Here is a 23,883-nt window from a genome sequence, read left to right on the forward strand (position 1 = left end):
CGTGGTCACATGGACAAGTGGGGGAAGGGAAGGCAGATGGGGACTTCATCCCAGGACCTCAAGATCATGACCTGATACTTATGTCTATACTGATAATACATTATACTCATACATACAGGAACAGTCAGGCATTTACACTAGGGGGAAGGAAAGTAATGTCCACACAAAACCTTGGCACTATTGCCACTGAAGCTTTGAAAGCACCAACGACTTGGGACGCCTGGGTGGCTCAGTGGTTGAGCATCTGCCTTCCACTCAGGGCATGATCCCAGGTCGGGGAATGAGTCCCACATTGGGCTCCCCGCAGAGAACCTGCTTCTCCCTCTACCTATGTCTCTGCCTCTCTGTATCTCTCATGAATAAAGAAAAGCTTCAAGAAAATCATCAAAAACTTGAAAGTTTCTAAAAATTATTTTAAATATCAGACATAGAAATCAAGACGTTCATTAAAATATATATAGACACACTCGTATGTATACATATATACGTATATATGTCCCAAAAGTCAGCCAGCAGTTTCAAGCTTTAATGACTTCAGAAGTGCTAAGCTAAAAATGACAGACCACCATTTGAAAGTTGAACTATTTCAATGTCCTTTCTCTTATATAGTTTTGTGAACTATAAAGAACATTTTAATTTTTTTGTTTCTGTCCCTCCAGTTGAAGACAAGCAAAGTGACAAAGAAAAATTAAAATTAATCTTTGAAAATACACAATTAAAGTGTAAGTTATAGGCAAATAATTCAACATGCAAATTTTATTTTTAAAAACTTTTTTATTTTTTATGTTTCTAAAATTATTAAGGTTAAAACTGGATTATGACTTTGGGGCACCCTTGTGGACACACACACATTTGATCATCCCTGATGAGGGTGTTCCATCCTCTCTCCTATGACTGTATATCAAGTGTTTGTAAACATACATGTGTCCAGAAAAGCCAAGCAGGGTATTTTCTTTGCTTTTGTTTCATTTGTGCAGTAGCTTTTCCTCTCTCAGTAATAAGAATGTCTGTCCCCCAGTCAAATAACCAGGCAGGTGAACGTATTAGAGAACGATACAGAGAAAGATATATGTGCATATAAAGAAAAGGATATAGAAAAATAAGTAAAACTGTTAACAAAGACTACACTGGCGGAAACTTGTGGGTGCGAGTACAGGGGAGGAAGGGTATGCATTACAATCTACCACAAACTCAGAGTCTTCAGGCACATATTCATGGATTTAAGATGTCGAGGAGGGAAATAAGTTAGATGGGGTGAAAAATCTATAGCCAGGCTGGAGAGTAAGACCATGAGCCAGGTGTTCACACCTGCAGTAAAAGCAAGGGATTTGAGAAGCCGCAAGCAGAACTCAAACTAGATTCTTTGTCAAGTTAGCAGTCTCCTCCCCTGAATCCTGCCAAGCTGTCATCAATCTTCTGCTCCACTGGTGAAAGCTCTAGGTAGGAGAAATGTGTTTTCCACAGGACTAACATCTCTACCAATACCGCCCTCTTCCCCACAAGGCAATAGTGCAGGGATTTTCAGCGGTGCCTGACTTCTGGCAGGGTGGGGGAGAGTCAGCAGGAGCAGGGACTCTTTCCTCTCAGGGCTCCTGAGGGCCTGGTATTCCCCGCATTCCTTGGGCTTCTCTCGACTCTCTGTGGATATTTTCTCCAGAGCTGGGCACCACATTTCACCAGGTAAGTGGGAGCAGCTGCAGAGGATCAGGTACATCCACCTTTAGCCAGTCCTCCCTTGATGCTATGGGACTCATGAAAACGTCTGTACTCCCATCAGACTGCAGGAATGTGCTGGATACTGTTGTTTGAAATCTTTGGGGTGATGGGTCTGTGTTGCTGTGAGAAAACCAAAGCAGAGAAGAGGATCCATTCAATGAGGAAGGCAGCTTTTCTTATTTTTATGATAAATGTTCATTCGCTCTACACGATTCAAAAGATTCAGGACAATTCCCAGGCTCCAATCTAACTGACTTTTGGACCCCAGAAGATGAGCCCTTCCTATATCCCATTGACTAAAAAGCCATACTCTCTCACTCATTTTGCAACGTCTTTGCAGCTTCGTCTACGTTTAACCCCTCTACTGACCTCTAAGAATAAGGCACTTGCTGCTGTAGCGAGAATAAAGAACAAGATATGGGAATTGTGAAACTTCATAAAAGAATATGGGGATCTTCCAGGAAGCAACACATTAAAAGTTGCCAGGAATCAGGGTGCCCGGGTGCCTCAATTAAGCATCCGACTTGATTTTGGCTCAGGTCATGATTTAGGGGTTATGAGTATAAGCCCCGTGTCAGGTTCCTTGCTGGGGGGAGCCTGCTTAAGATTTTCTCTCTCCCTTCACCTCCACCCCCTCCACCCCCACCAACCCCGGTTGCTCTAAAAAAAAAAAAAAAAAAAAAAAAAAAAAAGCAAGCCAGAAATGCCAGAAATGGTCCATAGCAGAAGAGTAGCTTCTTTTTCTCCAGTTGCATCTGACACTTTAAAGGAAGTGCACGGTGAGACCCACCTTCTCCCTCCTTCTTGGGAGAGCAGTGGGTAGAATGGAAAGGGGTCCTCTGCTCCTGTTGCTGGCTGGTGCACTGGTAGTGGCGGGGTGGTAGATGTGTATAAATAGAGGTGGTACTAGGGTTGTTTAGAGAAGATAAAGAAAGCCCCTTGGTAGAGTCTGGTTTACTCTACTTTCTCTCTCTCAGGGGCTGAAGAGAGTCTGTTTATTTGCATGAAGACATGTTCATGCCCGAATGATGTTCTTTCTGGCCTCGGTGTGTTCTCTTCCTGGTATTCTCCCCCCTTCTCTTCTTTGCCCTGTTCTTCTTGCTCTTCAGCCAAGCTAAGGCCAGATGGAACTTATGGCAGCTAAAGCCCTCAGTGACCCCATGCTGGACGTGCTCCTGTAGGGCTTCTAAGCTGGGGAAGACCCGGCAGCAGCCCATGCACCTGAAGCCACTATCCAGGGCCACAAGCCATTCGGGGGTCTTGGCCCTGGGACATTCCTCCACAGCTGGAGTCTCTGCTGGGCTGTCAGCCTCCTCCTTTTCCTCTTGAGCTTCACTGTTCCAGCTGGACTCACTGCCAGTTAGGAGTTCCTTCGTACACACATGAGACGGGGTGTATGGACCTTTTCAGGAACAGCCATTTCTTCTAGTCTTGCCTTCTTTGAGGGAGGCTCCTGCTCTTCCTCTGGATCACTTAAGACAGCCACCCCCCTTTTCATTTGGACATGCATGTAGTAAATTTTCATGAGCCTTTCCTTCTGTGGCTGTACTGAGGGCTCAGAGGGCTTAGTACTACTGACCAGATGGAATGGAAATGAGACATATGGAAAGGGCGAAGAAGTCTCATGTTGCTCAGATTGTCCAGGATGAGAAACATCTTGGTGTTTTTGATGGCTTCCTACGAAAGAAAATTTCAAACGTAAGACAAATAGAGTCTGTATGTGACGTCTGGAGGTGTCAAGGTGGCCATGAGAATATTCCCATGCAGATGTGTGGAGCAGAAGTTTGTACACATGTGGTATGTCGGCATTCTATGAGTGGTGTGTTTTATTTGAGGTGTGTACATGCTAGAACTCTGCGGGAATGTGGGTGTAGTGTGTCTTGTGGACTTGCATGTGTGTTTTGGGACACATCTGATTGAACGCTTCCTTTAAGATTTTATTTATTTATTTGAGAGAGAGAGACAGAGAGAGACAGAGAGAGAAGAAGCAGAGGGAAAGGGACAAGCAGACTTCTTGCTGAGCGTGGAGTCTGACATGGGGCTGGATCTCACTAATTTGAGATCACGACCCGAGCTGAAACCAAGAGTCGGATGCTCAAATGACTGAGCCACCCAGGCACCCCTGGTGACTGTTTCTGATGTTAGTAAATGGTGACAGTGAATGAGTGTGTGCATGTGTTACATAGTGTGACAGAGCATGTGAACAAGTGCAGGAATAATGCTGTTTCCTGTTGACACTGTAACTTAGAATGCCAGCAGAAGTGACCTGAGCTACTGAAATACGCCGCTCTGCGAAGTGCCCAAGTCTTCATGAGTGAAGTGGCATGTGGATGAGAAAGGCTGTACCTGAAAGTCCATCCTCCTCAGGGTATATCCATTTTCTGCCGTTTGGCTTAGTGTGAGGGATTTAAAACAGGTGATCTGTACAAGGGGTTGTAAAGGACTTAAGGTACTAGTGTGTAAGTGGATGAGTGTGACTGTGTGAAGGAATGAAGGGACAAGGGTGTACCTATGCCATGCCACCAGGGACTGGGAAAAGTTAATGAGGAAGGAAGGCAAGGAGAAATGGGACCAGAACTGGTAGGAAGGAATACAGATGCAGGAGTGTGGGTGAGGATGAGTTCATGCACCTCTGAGGGGGAAGGGCGTGATGAAATGTCCACACCACTGCGGCGCTCTACTTGACCTGAAGCTACAACGGTAACTGGGTCCTCCCCCTGAAGGTAGACTCCCTTTCTGTTCCTCTGCAGGGGCTGCAGTCCTAGTGCCTCTGCCCTGTGCCCTCTTCTGCTTTCAAGGGGAGAATAAGATAAGTCAGGCTTGGGCTGAGCAGCTCAGTTGTACCTGCTATCTCTGCTCAGACTCTACCTGTGTATTTCCCTTACCATCCTCTTTAGCAAGGGTAAACTTACCAGAAGGGGAGATGCAGACGTATTCTGAGGAAGAAGTCTTTGCTCCTGCAATCTCACTGCCAGAAGAGACCACAGACTCAGGCTGAGGCACATTCTCTTGGTTCTTCGAGAATTCTGTGTAAAGGAATAAAAACAAAACCAAACACTGAGATGTGGCATCTTCTCAAAAGAGCTACACTGAATGGATATTATAAGTTAGACACCATTACCACACATGAGACTTAACTCTCATAGAACCTAAGGTGACTTTCTCCATTGAAATGCTACGATTTTCAGGTGACTTTATCTTTTAACTTCACTTACTCCAAAATATAATTAAATAATAATTAGTAAAACTGTGTTTATACTGAATGATCGTACTATTATCTCGTGAGATTTCTGGACATGTGTAGAGAATATTGGACACTTAGAACCATGCCTGTAAAACAGTATGCAGTCACTAAAGTTGGATATTCTCAGCTTGAGTTTCCTTATAGGACACTGTGCAATGAGGGGGCATGGGGTACAATTTTATGAAGAATTCTGCATGTGTATCTATCTACGTATGTACTGATATCTGGTATCTATCTATACACCCATACAAACACACAGAGGATGGATGGATGGATGGATGGATGGATGGATAGATAGATAGATAGATAGATAGATAGATAGATAGATGGCAGCCCCGGGGCTCAGCGGTTTAGCGCCACCTTCAGCTGGGAGTGTGATCCTGGAGACCCGGGATCGAGTCCCACGACAGGCTCCCTAAATGGAGCCTGCTTCTCCCTCTGCCTGTCTCTCTCCCTCTCTCTCTCTCGCTCTCTCTCTTTCCCTCTGTGTGTGTCTCTCATAAATAAATAAATAAAATCTTTAAAAAAGATAGATAAATAATGTACAGATGCAGGTAAAATGAATTTTCAAGGTTCCTGGGGAACCCTGGTGCTGGAAATGTTCAAATTAAGACTTCACAGTCATGGCCCAAACTTCTGTTCTGAAAATATATTTCCACATTTCTCTTAGATATTTTATCTTCTCATTCAGATCTTTTAAGAGCTTCTTCCAAACAAGACAGGGATGCCTCCCTGGTACATTTCTGCGTATTAATTAGGAATGCAGACCTTGGACAGTCCTGGTGAGAAGGGGTCATTTATGGCATTGCTGGGCATAGGCACTAAATTCTAATTTTTGGCTAACATGCTGCCTCACCTCCCTGCCTGATTTCCCCCCAGCCCCTCCCACTCCCACCATATTACCTCTGTCAAAGAGCTTGTCTGCAGAAGCGATACAGGAAATATATTCTGAGTCTGAAACTTCTGCCCTCTGGCTGTGGCCTTGGGCCAACCCAGAGGGTCCAGGAAGTACAATGTCTTCATCTGTGTTTAAGACTTCTGGGAAAGAGAAGGACAATCAGATAGATGATATCTTTGCCCCCATTAAACATTCGAGATATACCATGTATAATGACACACACAGCACTTGTTCCCATGAAGATGATAGTCTGGCTTCTATCCAAAGTTCTAAAATCTAGGTACCTAAAAATATTTGCTGGAATGAAATGTCTGGTTACCTATGAGAGCATGAGAGCCCTAGGTTGTTTTCTGCAGTTGATCAGAGGCTCAAATTCTTGCCTGGCACATGGTAAGGTGCCCAAATTATTTGTTATTACTACTCCATTTCCCACAAGAATAAATTCAGAGCAGGTATGTCAGAACAGGTCTTCAGTCTGCCACCTGTGGTTTATGATACTGAGGTCCTGTTGCCTCCGGGCAGGGCTAGGATTTACAGGAGAGAAATGACAGACTGCTATCTGTTGGCCTCCTCTTCCACCTATCTGCTCCTGTGGGACCTCACCTGAGGGCTCTGCTGCACAGCTCTGCAGGACTGGAGACTCCAGGAGGATCCCCGAAGCTGACTCCAGACGACACTTCCCAGCAATGGGCACAGCCCCCCTGTTAGGAGCTACTGACTGGCGAAATGGCTCAGCTGTCACTTGGCCTAGTTAGTGGTGTCATCTTCCTCATGTTCCCCACACATTGTTCTGATCAGTTTTTGCCTCTATACTGACCATACTCATAAGCCTACCACTAAACTTTCCCAATTAACAGCTAAATTCTAACTTCAGAAGATGCACCTACTTTGTCTCTTAGGTCTTGGAGAGTATCTGGTTGGTCTTGTTATAGGCATGAGACAGGTCAGTGGGGGGTGGATTAATTTTTAGAGACGTAGTATGTGCACCTAGTTCGGTGAATACTGTCTCATGTGTGTACGTGTCTGTCATGTTTCTTCAACAATTTTATGTAGAAGGCGTATGGGTGCCATGGCCATTCCACGTAAAGGTAGCATGAGCATCATATATTAGAGGATGGTACAGCATATTCCTGTATATGTGAAGGTGGTATGAGTGATTTGGGTGTCATGTACTACAGTGGTTCAAGTTGTACATACTCTACTTGATTTATGAGAGTGATATGCACATGGGTAATTTTGTGAGATCTGTTGAGATTGTGAAAGTGCTAGGAGAGAGGCAAGGATAGAGGCAAGACTTCACGCGAGGTCCTAGATTGTGGAATTACATGAGGGGCCTAAGCGACTTGGGACAGAGGAGTTTTACACGATGTTATCTGATTGTGTTGGCTTTGTTCACTGTTAATGTGAAATATGAAGTTCCACAAGAGTGAGATTATTTGTGTGAGTTTGAGATGACAGTATCTAAGGAATGACATTAGAGAAGGCAAACTTGAGGAATACATATGCTGCAAAATGAGATGTGAAGGTTCAAGATATGAGGATCTGAATTTATGAGTCTGTCTGAGAGTATAAGGAAATGGGAGCAGAGGGATGCCTGGGTGGCTCAGTGGTTGAGCACCTGCCTTTGGCTCGGGGCATGAGCCGGGCTTCCTGGGATTGAGTCCAACGTTGGGCTCCCTGAGGGAGCCTGCTCCTCCCTCTGCCTATGTCTCTGCCTCTCTCTATATGTGTTTCTCGTGAATATATGATTAAGATCCTTAGAAAAAATAAAGAAAGAAAGAAAGAAACGAAATGCATGGGAACAGAGAATGGGACATGAAGAGACAAGTGTCAATAGGGGTAACTGTGAGAGGACTTTGTGCTAAGCCTAGTAGAGTATGTGATGGAATAAATATTCCTGTGTGCTCATGAGGGTTAGGAGGTTGTTGGAGAAAAACCTAAGGGTCTCTTTCAAATCTCTGCCCCTTCTTCCCCCATGAAAGGACATATGCTAAGGAGTTCAGTCCTCTCTTAGAGAAAAAAGCCAAATCTACTGGTTCCTCCTGGGATGCCCTATCTGTTCTTTGCTGGCCCATTTCACACCAGCTGTCAGAGATTTGCCCACATTATGACCAACAGAATTCATCTTCTCAGGTTCAGACTGAGTTGATATTTCCATTTCTCAGAGAGATCTGACATTTCTTTAGACTCCATCTTTGCAAACATGGCCCTGCACTTATGGATATTTGTCCTTTCTGAGATTCCCCTTGAATCTCCAGGCTTTGTTTTATATACATGCAATGAACGTCTCCTGGAGAGAAAAAAGACCTTGTGTTATCCCTCTAATCTGGACATGGGCTTGGATCACTTTACATCTCTCATCTATGAGTCTGTAAATAGAAATGCTCAGCTGGACCCTCAGCCACGCTTACATCTCCCTTTGCCACTCCCCACCTCCAGTTCAGACATCTCTACTTACCAGTATTCTGATTGTCAGAGGCACAGGGGAGGTCACTTGAGACGACGGCATTGTTTTCTTCCTGTGAGGTACTCTCACCAGGCTGTGTAGTATCCTTTTGCTTCTTTAAGATTTCTGTGAATTGAATTAAAATTAAAAAGATACATCTAGTGTTTCATATATTCAGGGCACTTGGATTGCTTACTCTGTGTCAGACACTCATGGATATGATAGTCTCTTTTCTGGCCAAAGCTCCAAAATAGAAGTATTCGACCATGTTTACTTTTTCCCAAGTGCTCCTGGCTAGCTGGATATAATATATGTCCATTGTCTTTATTGAGACCCCTGCGGTGTGTCTCGAAATTGTGTCATCACAGTGTACAGTCAATATATTTTAGTCTTTGTTTACCTGACTATACATACGTCACTGTGTCTCACGCATTTCATCAAAAGATGCCCATATCCTACCTCCAGAGTCCATAATGTTACCTTTAAGGCCCAAGGGACTTTGTAGATATTATTAGATTAAGGACCCCGAGATGGGAACATTATTTGGGATTAGATGAGGGGTCCACATGCCATATTATAGACTTCTGACCTCTAGAAACATAAGAGAATACATTTTTGTTGTCTTTAATCCACTGTTTGTGGCAAATTGTTAAAGCCTTCGGTAGATGATAACAAATGCTCCACATACTCTGGACTGACTAGGGGCTTTACAAATGGGCAGGCTCTATTTACCTGATTTCCTTTCCTTTCTGAGAGTAGAGTTGTTTATTTGAGTCAATGGTGCCACCCATTCTTTGTGCAAAATGAGGAGCTTAGAATACTTGAGCTCCCAGTCATGTTGTATGTGACTGTCATCCAGTCCTTCAGTTACATCTGTTTGGTTCATTATCTGTGAATCAGTGATTACTGGTTTGGGTGTGGAAATCATCAAAACCTACTTGCATTAAGTCACAGACTTCTCAGCTCACCTTCCGTTCCTGGGTTCCATTTCATCTTTCCAAATACGTTCTGTGTTTTCAAATTTTTTATCTTTATTTTTTCTACCTTTTTATCTGACACATGTCCTTTTTTCACCCTTCTTTTCTTTATGATGGGACTGTTCTTTTCATCCAGCACATTATCTTATATTGTTATTAGATAATTGCTGTGGATACGGTCACTGTCTGACAGATCACCATTCTTTTGAAAGACTGTGTGCCTCTCCCCACTTGCTTTAACATCTTTGTTACTGAGGTTGTGAATATTGGCTTTGGTGTATTTAGTTTAGTGTAGATTTATTTTTGCCATTTCTGTAACGAGCTTCCTAATAATGTTTCCTGATTCTAAGGGTATGTGTCTTCCAGACTTCTGACAAAAATCCTTGGCAGTTACTTCTTTATCTGTCTTACGTTCTCTGTTACATTCTAAACAATCATTAGTTTGATATGTCATACTTTCACAATTTATCCTCATTATCTTAATCCTTTTTTTATATTTCCAATGTATTGATCCCTCTGATTTATATCTGTAAGTAATTCCCTGGCTCTATCCTTCAGGTCACAGATGTTCTTTTCCTCTGACAAATGTGATGTTTAACTCATCCACATTTTTATGATTTCTAGAACATTATTTCTCATTTCTAAAACTTGGTTCTTTAAATCTTTTTATTGATAGTGTTATATGTTTTACATATAAACATTCTTATTTACCATTCCTATTGTTCAATTAAATGATTTTCTTTGAAGCTAAATGTTAGTGTTCATTGTGTTTGCAGAATCTACTTTAGACTATGTGTTTTGTAGTTTTACATGGGAGCTCATGTTCAGTAAGTCATTACCTATAAGACTCTTTTACATGGATGACTAATGTTTCAGAGCTCTCTTACATTTCTTCACTCAGAAATTACTAGAGTACTGCAATCTTTGGTTTAATTTTACATTAATTCTTTGCTTGTTGGTTTAACTGACATCACAGCAGTTTTGAATACATCCCTCAATAAATGATATTTTCCCCAAAATGAATGCACAGTTTCCCTCTATCGTCTGATAGTGAAAACTGTTTGGTTTTTTTGTTTTTGTTTTTGTTTTTTTAGATTATTTACTTATTTATTCATGACAGACATAGAGAGAGAGAGAGAGAGAGGGCAGAGAGAGTAGCAGGCTCCATGCAGGAAGCCCAACATGGCACTGGATCCCAGGTCTCCTGGATCAGGCCCCAGGCTGAAGGCGGCGCTAAATCGCTGAGCCACCTGCGCTGCCCCATGAAAACTGTGTGTATTCAGTTCCAAGTTCCAAGTGAGGATACAAGAAGAAGAGACTCGGATTCCCAAATAAAAGAGGAGGATAAAATTATAACTGGGTCTGATGTGTACCTTTCTCCCACTCGCTGAGAGATGCTGAGCTGGATGTCTCCCAGTCTGTTCAGGCTCCTAATCTGCCCAGACTTTCCCCTTACCAGCAGAAGACAGGCCCTAATCTGCCCAGACTTTCCCCTTACCAGCAGAAGACAGATGACTCAAGGAGGAATAACAGGAGAAGTTTTTTGATTCAGAGGATTCACCTTTTGCCTCTGGGACCGGAGTATTGTCTTCCAAAGAGGGGCCAGGTGGTGAATCACATTTGCTTGATTTTGAGATTCCTAAAAAATTGAATATTAGACAGAAAAACAGCTGGTTCCATTCTGTTCCCCCTCCTATACTCTTCTCCCTAACCTACTCTTCCCATTGACTTCTATGGAAATACTTACTTTGTTCTGAACAGTAATCTTTAGTTTGGGCGGAGAATTGGTATCTTTCAGCATCCTATTCTTCTCTTTGGATCCTGCTACTATGGGTCCTCATATTCATTCATCTTGGTTAGAATTTTCAGTACCATTTGCCTTCCTTTATATTTGTTACATTTTTATCCTCTGCATTCTACCTCCTAGAGATTTACAGCCTCAAACGAGACAAAATCTTAACTTTTGAAGAACACATTCTTTATTTTTATGTCAATGTCTCTCTTTCCATGCTAACCAAGCTCGTTGCTCATTAGTTAATTGCTAAATATCATCATCACCTCCTATGGATATGTCTGATATGTGCATTACATACCTACTGTGGCAAAACGGTGTGATGGGTGCAACGTGCTTTGTGTCTATATGTTCCTAACATGTTGGTTTAAGCAGAGCTAGGGCTTAAAGTGTAATTGATTTGGTGCTTGTGAATGTGAATATGAGATGAATTTTGTGTAAGTGATAATGGTATGTGCGCTTTCTGTGTTTCAGTTTAGCACATATCCTGTGTACAGATCCTGAGTCCTATGTCTACGGATTTCAATGTTTATATTTTGTTATAGGAGTTAATATCCTCTTTGAGACTAGAATTGGCGTATTTGTGAAAAATAAGAGAAGAATGAAATGACATTAGAGGATGTGAAAATCAAAGGTTTTAAGAGAAAGAATAAATGAACTTCGAGACTATATTTATATTAATACATATGCATAGATATAATCTATATTTATATATAAATTAGTTATATTAGATAAATTTCACAAATGTAATGGTGAGTGAAAGAAACCAGACAAAAACTATACATTGTATGCTTGTATGACATTTAAAAACAGGGATAACTCAGCCTGGGTCTTAGAAGTCAGAAAAATTATCTGTGTTGTGTAGCAGGGACAAAAACATGGCATCGAGAATTGAGATGCATATGGAACTTATAAAGAAAGGAATGATGAGAATAAGGAGTGCAGGGAGTCTGCACCGGGATAAGGCCACAACACTGGCTATCAAAATACATGAAAGAGATGGGTCTTGGACTGGATGACTTGAGGATCTGACCACTTCTGGCCTGTTTCAAGCTCTTAGTACTTTCACACCTTCCTGATAACATATGTGCTTTTGCTGGTTGATACTGACCTACCCTTCCATGTTTCTCTGGTAATATTCTCATACCCAGACCCTCTCCCACCATTTCCTCAAATAAAACACTGCTCTCTGCTGATCTTTTTGGGATTACTCCACTCCTTTTAAGTATTTTTCCCTTGCAATTGATGATTTCTACCACTGGTCAGAGAAGAAGACAGAGATACAGTTGGAGTTCCTTTCTGTTTTGGTCAGCCTTTTATCACCTGATGATCAGAATCACTCAGTTCATCGCTCGCTTCTGCCTAGATTCCATTTTATTCAATAAATTCTCCTTACCAGCACCAGTGAGCTTTTCTTGGGAGGAGGTGCAGAAGCTTTCTGAAGAGGAAGAAGAGTCCTCTGCTGTCTGGCCTGAAGTTGAGGCCGCTGCGCTTTGTTCTTGCTGTAGAACTTCTTGCAAATTAGTACTTGCTGAGAAATCACACAAAAATAATAAAGATGTGGCCCATGTTTGGAGTTTGCGAATTTATCCATCCATTAAACAAACAAGAAGAGTATAAACAAGACACGTTTAGTGAACACACATAGCCTCCATTTTCATGGAGAGCATAATATGGTTCATTTATTGTGTTTATATCAGGCGGAGTTGGGTTTGTACAATGTTCCTTGTAACTGGAGCAGAAAGTGCAAGCTACCTCCTTTCTACCTGGACATACTACTAGATTGGATTTATCAGCATCTCTTGCGGCAGTTCTGACAATGGGATTAAGTTTTTGAAAATGGAAAATGAGTGGAAATGACATGTGACCCTTCCAAACAGAACCAAAAATACCTCTTCTGGGTCCCTCCACGCTCTTCACTTTTCCAACTACTTGGGATGTTGATAATCCAGGGTCTATTTTAAAGCTCAGGTTGATGATAGCAAAGATTCTATCAGCCCTGGAGACTTGCCATATTCCTTTTTTATATACTCTGAATTGTTATAAAGCGAGAAACCGATTCATTTGTGTACTAGTTACAACAGCCAAATCTACTCTCACTAATGACGTAAGGACGTAATGTGTTTTTGAGAGGCAAATAATTGGATCTGGTACAGAGTAAGTGGGCAATTATATTTGATATTAATTACCTTTTCCTGGCATATTTATATTCTATATGTGTGTATATGTGAAACGCAGTTATGAGTACATGTTTTACATGCCTCATACTTTACACTCAATAACAACTCTCAACACGGACTAATTTTTTTGAAGGTAAAATACAGATAACCTCACTTTCCAGGCTTCTCTTCCCAGAAAGCACAAACATTGTTGGAAATATCAAGTCCTCTTCCCAAGTAGGAGACAACACTTGTAACTTCAGGGTTAGCCTTAATCTGCCCTCCCCCAACTCCCCACCACTGAACAATGGTTTCTCCTCATAGATGTTACTGGTTTGCTTTTAATTTCCATAGTAACCAGAACTACTTCAGTTTTCCATTGTTTCGGGAAACAATGTCCTCAATTTAACCATTATCATTAAACAGTGGTATATGTACATATTCTGCCCTTTTCTTGCATTTTAGATAGGAACCCCACATTTACATTCTCCTAGTCTGAAACAAAATTCTTTTTTGCTTCTGAGTAAGTAAATTCTGACTTTATACTCTCATCCCTGTACAACCAGTTTCAAGTGCTCTTTTAAAAATTTCTCCTTACTTCTATGAGCCACATTTTATTCTTCATTAACAGGAGAAAGTACTACTAGAAAACTTATAGTAACATCATATACTTCATCAATGCCCTTAGACAGAAATAAAATATAGGAAAATACAATTTCCACAAAAACAGTACTAATCAGCCACTCACTAAGTCTGTAGTGCAGTAACCCAGAGTGACATAGAGATGGCACAGGTCTTAAGCTGCAGAGACAAGGTTTTGGTCACTTGAATTTTCTCTTGACTCTCAGAGACTACCTGAGCCCTCAGAAAGACTAGCATATGTACACATCCCTCCCCCGCTTTCCTTCTTCTCTCCTCCTTTCTTTACAGGCAGTTCCTTGTCACCCTATGCTCAGAGAAGATGCTTAACACATACCTTTTGACCTCTTGACAGTTTGGGGGGAACCTGTACTTTCTAGATGCTTCCTTTTTCGTTTCTGCTTCATGGTTCACCTCTCCAGAGAGTGACTCCAATCAGTAACTTTCTCCCTGAAACTCAGAGAGCCGGCTACCAATAATGAAGAATCACGTGTACACTCAGGAACAAATCACTTGACAAACTACTTCCTCACGAAATAACTGTCAGTGCTCAGTATACCAACAGGGCTATTATGATGTAAGCCAGCATCAGTGTTCTGTGACCTAGGGATTACGTCATCACACACCAGGAACCCTGCTGCTACTCACAGGATTGAAGGACTGCCACAACTCAGACTAGAGCCATTGCTCTCATCCATGGGAACTATCATCAACTTGATTTTGTGTATCTTGCACTTGACATCAAAACAAGAGCAAAGAGGACTTGGATTAACTAAAGCACATTCTTTCTTGCATCTACAGTAACCACATCATTGAATCTCCCCACAGAGAAGGCAATACCTGAGAGAACTAGGGTTACAACCATGCCTGAATGATAGAAAACAATTCACATTAGATCTTATTAGTAATATGATTTAACTTATGTGAAACACTTATAGCTGAGGTATATGGGAGTGTATAGGTGTGGATTTGAGGGCATTTCATAATTCCATACACCCTAAAATATTTTGAATTTTCCCCCACCACTGGGAAGAGTCTCGTGTATTTTACAACAAGCCACTGTCTCTTTTGCTATTCTTTTCCTAATTATTTCCCAAGAGGTTTGGAGAAAGAGAAAACCCCTAGATTTACATTCCCTGGCCCTCATAATGAATCCTATTCTGGTCAAGCCTAGAAGTCTCATTCTCCAGGCATCTGTTCCAGGCCTCACTGTATGTCCTCTGGAAACTGCTGGGCTCTGTACAGAGTCCAAACTCTGTGGTTAGCTCCATCCCACCTCCCATCCACCACTACATACAACCCCCTCCCTCAGGGACAATCTGTATTTACCTTTATTTATCAGTTACACTAGAACCAGGCCATGGTCTTGAGCCTCCTTCAGTCTTCTCTGGCCCCAGTGGGTGCTGCCTCTGTACATTCCCTTCACTTACTAGGGGCGACCTTTCTGGGGACTGCAGTCCCCAGCGGCCCACCCGTCATGCCTAACACTACAGGCCCACAGACCTTTGTGGGGCCTGGAGTCCCCAGTGGCACACCACCCATGGATACCACTGCAGGCCCGCAGACCTTTGTGGGGTCTGTAATCCCTGCTACCACTACAGGCCCACAGACCTTTGTGTGGTCTGCAGTCCCCAGTTTCCCACCACTCATGGCTAACACTACCGGCCCACAGACTTTTGTGGGGCCTGGAGTCCCCAGTGGCCCACCACTCATGGATACCACTACAGGCCCACAGACGTTTGTGGGGCCTGCAGTCCCTGCTACCACTGCAGGCCCACAGACCTTTGTGGGGTCTGTAATCCCTGCTACCACTACAGGCCCACAGACCTTTGTGGGGCCTGCAGTCCCCAGTTTCCCACCACTCATGGCTAACACTACTGGCCCACAGACCTTGTCGGGCCTGGAGTCCGCAGTGGCCCACCACTCATGGATACCACTACCGGCCCACATTCCTTTGTGGGGCCTGCAGTCCATGGTACCACTACAGTCCCACAGACCTTTGTGGGGTCTGCAGTCCCTGCTACCACTACAGGCCCATAGACCTTTGTGGGGCCTTCAGTCCCTGCTACCACTACAGGCCCTCAGACGTCTGTGGGGCCAGCAATCCCCAGTGGCTCACCACTGATGGCTACCACTACATGCCCACAGACCTTTGAGGGGCCTGCAATCCCCATGGATGGGGTTAATGCATCCACACCAGGTTGCATTTGCTCACAGGCATCTGGAGCATCAACGCTGGGCAGGACTGAAGGGGACATCCAGCACCACTTCTGCTCTTCCTCTTGGTCAAATAGCCTCTAATCCATCTCATGGCAGCATGGCTGCTGCTATAGGAAGGGCAGGTACTATCCCAGTGTTTGGACATGCTTCTAGTGCCACTTTAAACCCAGGCACCTGGGGCTCACCTGCCCACATCACAGGTGGCACTGTGATGGGAAACACCACCATTCGCACTGTTGGAGGTGCTAGTGCGCCCACTAGCAATACGTGTCCCCGAGGATCATCTGGACAAACAAAATCTGGGGACAGAACCCCCCCAAGCCACAGCACTTCTCCGTGTGGAAAAGTCACCACCACAAATATCTGCGTGTCAAGAGTCGTGCGTGTTTCCATCTTAAAGGGCACCAGGGCCTTGCCTGGCCACACGACCTCAGCTGTAGTTGCAAGCACCAGCACCGAGATCTCAGTGCTTCGATGCACTCCTAGTTCTACCTTCCTGCCAGGCACCCGGGGCCCACCTGCCCAGCGTGTAAGTGGTGTGAAGGAAGGGAACAACATCACTCCCAAGACTGGAAGACCTGGAATTCCCGCTTTATGTCAGCATAAGGGGGGCCCACCTGATGCAAACACAGATGAAAACCTCATCGTGTCTATGATGGCAGCCCTCTGTATCAGCAACCGCCCTCAGAACCCTGGGGGCCTGCCTGTCTCTAAGGCCACTGGTGCTACGGGGAACGGCACCATACCTGCTGTGACTGGACAAAATAGTGGTCCCCCATTCCTACAGAGCACACAGAACCCCCCCCAAGCCACAGCACTGATGGTGCCATGGGGGATACCACCATGCACCTTAGAACTCTCTACTCTTGGAACACGTGGATCTGCCCCTAGTCAGGGAACCCTTCTGACTTTGGTGAGCCAGCACCGTGTGTGCAAGTTCTTGGTCCACTGTTCTGTGCTCAGGGCATGGCTAGGGTCCCTTCATAACCTCTCAAGAAACCGCCACCCACTGGTTCCTTCCTTTTGTCATGAATCTCAACATCTACGGAACAGATATTCCTCCACATGTCATATGTAATAGTAAATGGATTTTGCTGTATCAGAGCCTCAACGGGCTCTTATCTTTCCCAGGTTATGTAGATACACTTCTATATCTATAAAACTTTGTTCTTACTAATCTGCCTTTGCTCGTGTGTCTTTTTGTCTCGGCAATAGAGAAAGAATTAACCGATGTGAGTGTGGTGGGTTGAACCAGACTTTATGCCAAATTTTCTGTGTCTCAGTGATTGGAATGTGGAAGTAGCCACAGGTTCTGGCTGCACGCACAGACCTCTGAAATCTGCATTTGGAGTGTAAGGGATGGGAATCCAGGAGGAAGGAAGGTCCAAAGGAGGGAGAGATGAGGTGACTCGTCCTTGCCTCTACCCTCTGTGCTTCGCTCTCCTCTCCCCCGACTCTGACCTCAATACAGGTTGAATAACCCTTGATGAGTGCAAGGAAACCACCCTGTGATTTTAGTTGTTAAGAACATTTAAATGTTTTCTTGGGTGCCTTCTTAGTTTAGACTTAGGCCAATCATTCTTACACATTCCCACGTCACGCAGAGGAGACAGTTTTGATCCTGGAGAAACAAGTGGAAAAAGAGTAAAAAGTGGAAAAAGGTCTATTAGGGTAGGGGGCTGCATGGCTCGCAGGGTAGCAGGACAGCAGGATCACATGGCAGCACGCAGAACGGCTACAGGCCTCGCAGGGCAGCAGGGCAGAGGCCCCATATGGCAGCAGGGCAGCAGGTCTCTCAGGGCAGCATGGCTACAGGCCTCACAGGGCAGCAGGGCAGCAGGCGAATCAGGTCAGCCACGCAGCAGGCCTTGCAGGGCAGCAGGGCAGCACGCGTCTCATGTCAGCGGGGCTGCAGGCCTCGCAGGGCAACAGGGCAGCAGGGCTGAGGCCTTGCAGGTGCAGCAAGGCATCAGGCTTCTCAGGTCAGCAGGGCCTCCAGGCCTCACAGGGCAGGATGGCAGCAGGCGTCTCAGGGCAGCAGGGCACCTGGCCTCACATGGCAGCAGGGGAGGAAGGCTGCAAGCCTCGCAGGGCATTAGGACACCAGACGTTTCAGTAGAGCAAGGCTGCAGGCCTCACAGAGCAGCCGGGCATCAGGCGTCTCAGGTCAGTCAGGCAGCAAGCCTTGTAGGGCAGCTGGACAGCAGGCCTCTCAGGGCAGCAGGGCTGCAGGCCTTGTAGGGCAGCAGGGTAACAGGCATCACATGGGAGCAGGGCAGCTGGGCTGCAAGCATCGAAGGGCAGCAGAGCAACAGGTGTCTCAGGGCAGCTGGGTTGCAGGCCTTGCATGGCAGCAGGGCAGAGGCCTCACATGGCAACAGGGCTATAGCTCTCACAGGGCAGCAGGGCAGCAGGGCTGCAGGGGTCTCATGTCAGCAGGGCTGCAGGCCTCGCAGGGCAGCAGGGCACCAGGCCTCTCAGGGCAGCAGGGCAGCAGGTGTCACATGACATCAGGGCAGGAAGGCTGCAGGCCTCGCAGGGCATCAGGACAGCAGGCCTCCCGTGGCAGCAGGGCAGGAGTCGTCTCAGGACAGCAGGGCTACAGGTCTCGTTGGGCAGCAGGGCAGGTGGGCTCCAGGCCTCGCAGGGCAGCAGGGCAGAGGCAGCTCATGGCAGCAGGGCAGCTGGGCAGCAGGCCTCCCAGGGCTGCAGTGCTCGCAGTGCAGCAGGGCAGCATGACTATAGGCCTCGCAGGGCAGCAGGGCAGCAGGCGACTCAGGGCAGCAGCGCTGCAGGACTCTCAGGGCAACAGGGCTGCAGGGCTCGCTGGGCAGCAGGACAGCAGGCCTCACATGGCAGTAGGGCAACAGGGCAGCAGGCATCAAAGGGCAGCAGAGCAGCTGGTGTCTCAAGGCAGCAGGGATGCAGGCCTGCAGGGCAGCCAGGCGGAAGACTCACATGGCAGCAGGGCTCCAGGCCTGCAGGGCAGCAGGGCAGAGGCCTCACATGTCAGCAAGGCCGTAGGGCTGCAAGCCTCGCAGGGCAGCAGGGCAGCAGACCTCTTAGGGCAACGGGTCTGCAGGCCTCGTGGGGCAGCAAGGCAGGAGGGCTTCAGGCCTCATAGGGCAGCTGGGCAGCAGGGCAGCAGGGTCACAATCTTTGCGGGACAGCAGACAGCAGGCCTCACATGGCAGCAGGGCAGCAAGGGTGCAGTCCTGGCAGGGAAGCAGGGCAGATGCCTCACATGGCAGCTGGGCAACAAAACTCTCAAGGCAGCGGGGCTTCAGGGCTCGCAGGGCAGCAGGACAGTAGGCCTCACAGGGCAACAGGGCTGCATGTCTACAGGCCTTGCAGGGCAGCAGGGCAACAGAGGACACAAGGCAACAGTGCTGTAGGCCTCACAAGGCAGCAGGGCAGCAGGCCTCTCAGCCAGCAGGCCTGCAGGGCTCACAGGGCAGCAGGGCTGTAGGGCAGCAAGGGTGCAGTCCTTGCAGGGAAGCAGGACAGCAGGCGTCTCAGTGCAGCTGGGCGGCAGGCCTTACATGGCAGCAGTGCAGCAGGGCTGCAGGCCTCTTAGCGCAGCAGGGCAGAGGCCTCATATGGCAGCAGGGTTGCAAGCCTGGAAGGGCAGCAGGCCAGCAGGCATCTCAGGGCAGCAGGGCTATAGGCCTCACAGGGCAGCAGGGCAGCAGGCGTCTCAGGGCAGCAGCGCTGCAGGCCTCGCAGGGTTGCAGGACAGCCGGCGTCTCATGGCAGCAGGGCAGCAGAGAAGCAGGCCTCACAGGGCAGCAGGGCAGCAGGTCTCTCAGGATAGAGGGTTTCAAGCCTCACAATGCAGTAGGGCAGTGGCCTGCGGGCCTTGCAGGGCAGCAGGGAAGCAGGCCACCCAGGGCAGCAGGTCTACAGGCCTCACATGGCAGCAGGCCAGCAGGCATCTCAGGTCAGCTGGGTTGCAGGCCTTGGATGGCAGCAGGGCAGAGGCCTCACATGGCAACAGGGCAAGAGCCCTCACATGACAGCAGGGCACCAGGGCTGAGGCCTCGCAGGGCAGCAAGGTATCCGGCTTCTCAGGTCAGCAGGGCCTCCAGGCCTCTCAGGGCAGGAGGGCAGCAGGCGTCTCAGGGCAGCAGGGCCCCTGGCCTCACATGTCAGCAGGGCAACAGGGCTTCAAGCCTCACAGGGCACTAGGACACCAGGCGTTTCAGTGCAGCAAGCCTGCAGGCCTCACAGGGCAGCGGGGCATCAGGCGTCTCAGGTCAGTCGGGGAGCAAGCCTTGTAGGGCAGCAGTACAGCAGGCCTGTCAGGGCAGCAGGGCAGCAGGCCTCTCAGGGCAGCAGGGCTGCAGGGCTCGCAGGGCAGCAGGGCAGCAGGCCTCTCATGGCAGCAGGTCAGCAGGTCTCCCAGGGCAGCAGGGCTGCAGTGCTGCCGTCCTTGCACAGCAGCAGTGCAGCAGGCATCTCAGCGCAGCAGGGTGGAAGGCCTCGCATGGCAGCAGTACAGCAGGCCTGTCAGGGCAGCAGGGCTGTAGGGCAAGCAGGGTAGCAGGGCAGCAGGCATCTCAGGGCAGCAGGGCTGCAAGCCTTGCAGGGCAGCAGGGCAGCAGGACTCACATGGCAGCAGTGCTGCAGGCATCGCAGGGAAGCAGGGCAGGAGGCGTCTCAGGTCAGCCGGGCAGCAGGGCTCACAGGGCAGCAGGAGAGCAGGGCTGCAGGCCTCGCAGGGCAGTAGTGCACCAGGTGTCTCAGTGCAGCAAGGCAACCAGGCAGCAGGGCTCACTTGGCAGCAGGGCAGCAGAGCCACAAGCCTTGTAGGACAGGAGGGCAGCAGGCCAGCACGGCTGCAGGCCACTCAGGGCAACAGGGCTGCTGGCGTCTCAGGTGAGCAGAGAACCAGGCCTCACAGGGCAGCAGGGCAGCAGGCTTCTCAGGGCAGCAGGGCAGCAGGCTTCTCAGGGCAGCAGGGCTGCAGGACTCACAGGGCAGCAGCGCTACAGGCCTCACAGGGCAGCAGGGCAGCAGGAGTCTCAGGGCGACAGGGCTGCTGGCCTTGCAGGGCAGCAGGGCAGAGGTGCCACATGGCAGCAAACCTGCAGGCCTCTCAGGGCAACCGGTCAGCAGGTCTCACATGGCAGCAGGCCAGGAGGCCCCCTTGGCTGTAGGGCTTGCAGGGCAGCAGGGCAGCAAGCCTCTCAGGTCAGCAGGGCCTGCATGCCTACCAGGGAATCAGGGCTGGAGTCCTTGCAGGGCAGCAGGGCAGCCGGCCTTACATGGCAGCAGGGCAGCAGGGCTGCAGGCCTCACAGGGTAGCAGGGCAGCAGGCATCACATGGCAGCAGGGCAGCAGGGCTGCAGGCGTCGAACGGCAGCAGAGCAGCAGGTGTTCAGGGCAGCTGGGTGGCAGGCCTTGCATGGCAGCAGGGCAGAGGCCTCACATGGCAACAGGGCTGTAGCCCTCACAGGGCAGCAGGGCTGCAAGGCTCACAGGGCAGCAGGGCTACAGGCCTCGCAGGGCAGCAGGGCTGCAGGTGTCTCAGGGCAGCAGGGCTGTAGGGCTCTAGGCCTTGCAGTGCAGCAGGGCAGCAGGCCTCACATGGCAGCAGGGCAGCAGGGCTGTAGGCCTTGCAAGGCAGCAGGGCAGTGGGCCTCTCAGGGCGCAGGGTAGCAGTGCAGCAGGCCTCACGTGCTAGCAGGGCAGCAGGGCTACACGCCACTCAGAGCAAGAGGGCTGCAGGTCTTGTAGCACAGCAGTGCAGAGGCCTCACATAGCAGCAGGGCAGCAGGGCTGCAGGCACCAAAGGGCAGCAGGGGAGTAGGAGTCGCAAGGCAGCAGGGCAGCAGGCGAATCAGGTCAGCTGGGTTGCAGGCCTGGCAGCAAACAGCAGGGCAGAGGCCTCATATGGCAGCAGGTCAGCAGGTCTCCCAGGGCAGCAGGGGTGCAGGGTATAGCCCTCACATGGCAGCAGTGCAACAGTCGTCTCAGGGCAACAGTGCTGCGGGGCTGCAGGTTTCGCAAGGCAGGAGGGCAGCAGGCATCTCAGGTCAGCTGGGTTGCAGGCCTTGCATGGCAGCAGGGCAGAGGCCTCACATGGCAACAGGGCAAGAGCCCTCATAGGGCAGCAGGCCTCACATGAGAGCAGGGCACCAGGGCTGAGGCCTCACAGGGTTGCAAGGTATCCGGCTTCTCAGGTCAGCAGGGCCTCCAGGCCTCGCAGGGCACTAGGACACCAGGCGTTTCAGTGCAGCAAGGCTGCAGGCCTCACAGGGCAGCCGGGCATCAAGTGTCTCAGGTCAGTCGGGGAGCAAGCCTTGTAGGGCAGCAGGAGAGCAGGCCTGTCAGGGCAGCAAGGCTGCAGGCCTCGCATGGCAGCACGGCAACAGAACTGCAGACGTCTCAGGGCAGCAGGGCAGCAGGCCTCTCAGGGCAGCAGTGTAGCAGGCCTCACATGCCAGCAGGGCAGGAGGGCTGTAGGCCTCGCAAGGCATCAGGGAAGAGGCCTCACATAAAAGCAAGAGGCCTCACATAAAAACAAGGCAGCAGGCCTCACATGGTAGCAGGGCAGCATGGCTAAGGGCTCGGAGAGCTGCAAGGTAGCATCGTCTCAGGGCAGCAAGGCTGCAGACCTTGCAGGGCAACAGGGCTGCAGGCCTTGTAGGACAGCCGGGCAGAGGCCTCACATGGCAGCAGTGCTGTAGCCATTGCAGGGCAGCAGGGCAGGAGGCGTCTCAGGTTAATAATGCAGCAGGCCTTGCAAGGCACAGGGTTGCAGGCCTTGCATGGCAGCATGGCAGAGGCCTCACATGGCATCAGGTCAGCAGGTCTCTCAGGGCAGCAGGCTGCAGGCTTTGTAGGATAGCAGTGCAGAGGCCTCACAGGGCAGCAGGGCAGCAGGTGTCCTGGGCAGCAGGGTTGCAGGCCTCACATGGCAGCAGGGCACCATGGCTACAGGCTTCGCAGGGCAGCAGCGCTGCAGGTCTCTCAGGGTAGGGGGCTGCATGCCTCGCAGGGTAGCAGGGCAGCAGGATCACATGGCAGCATGCAGAACGGCTACAGGCCTCGCAGGGCAGCAGGGCAGAGGCCCCATATGGCAGCAGGGCAGCAGGTCTCTTAGGGCAGCAGGGCTGCAAGCCTCGCATGGCAGCAGGGCAGCAGGTGAATCAGGTCAGCCGCGCAGCAGGCCTTACAGGGCAGCAGGGCAGCAGGCCTCTCAGGGCAGCAGGGTACAGGCCTCAAAGGGCAGCAGGGCAGCAGGCGAATCAGGTTAGCCGTGCAGCAAGCCTTGCAGGGCAGCAGGGCAGCAGGCCTCTCAGGGCAGCAGGGCTGCAGGCATCGCAGGGCAGCAGGGTTGCAGGCTTTGCAGGGCAGCAGGCCAGCAGGCCTCCCAGGGCTGCAGGGTTAGCAGGGCAGCAGAGGCAGCAGGCGTCTCAGGGCAGCAGGGTTGCACGCCTTGCAGGGCAGCAGGGCAGAGGCCTCACATGGCAGCACGTGAACAGGCCTCCCGGGCAGCAGGGCAGCAGGTGTCTCAGGTTAGTAATGCAGTAGGCCTCTCAGGTCAGCAGGGCTGCAGGCCTCTCAGGGCAGCTGGGCATCAGGCGTCTCAGGTCAGTTGGGCATCAAGCCTTGTAGGGCAGCAGGACAGCAGACCTCTCAGGGCAGCAGGGCTGCAGGCCTCCCAGGGCAGCAGGGCAGCAGGAGAATCAGGTCAGCCACACAGCAGGCCTTCCAGGGCAGCAGGGCAGCAGGCCTCTCAGGGCAGCAGGGCTGCAGGGCCCACAGTGCAGCAGGGCAGCAGGCA

General features: G+C 49.2%; 1 protein-coding gene across 1 annotated transcript; it reads right to left on the bottom strand.

The window, feature by feature from the left end:
- Positions 1-2,378: 2,378 nt before the first annotated feature.
- Positions 2,379-14,278, bottom strand: LOC140594836 (uncharacterized). The gene is made up of 7 exons (XM_072731923.1): positions 14,209-14,278; positions 12,470-12,604; positions 10,780-10,920; positions 8,317-8,430; positions 5,864-5,998; positions 4,629-4,742; positions 2,379-3,393 (listed from the first exon to the last, which is right to left on the bottom strand). Exons 1-7 carry the CDS (start codon positions 14,276-14,278, stop codon positions 3,077-3,079), a joined length of 1,026 nt encoding a protein of 341 aa, XP_072588024.1. The 3' UTR covers positions 2,379-3,076.
- Positions 14,279-23,883: the final 9,605 nt, after the last annotated feature.

The sequence above is a fragment of the Vulpes vulpes genome, chromosome 12 (genome assembly GCF_048418805.1).
Source record: "Vulpes vulpes isolate BD-2025 chromosome 12, VulVul3, whole genome shotgun sequence".
NCBI classification, from domain to species: Eukaryota; Metazoa; Chordata; class Mammalia; order Carnivora; family Canidae; genus Vulpes; species Vulpes vulpes.

Excerpts from the sequence above, each read along its gene's own strand:
- LOC140594836 (XM_072731923.1), bottom strand. The coding sequence starts at position 14,278 with ATGAAGCAGAAACGAAAAAGGAAGCATCTAGAAAGTACAGGTTCCCCC. Across the intron at positions 12,605-14,208 it reads AACTGTCAAGAGGTCAAAAG|CAAGTACTAATTTGCAAGAA; the intron begins GTATGTGTTAAG and ends GTGATTTCTCAG. Across the intron at positions 3,394-4,628 it reads CGTCTGCATCTCCCCTTCTG|GAAGCCATCAAAAACACCAA; the intron begins GTAAGTTTACCC and ends TTTCTTTCGTAG.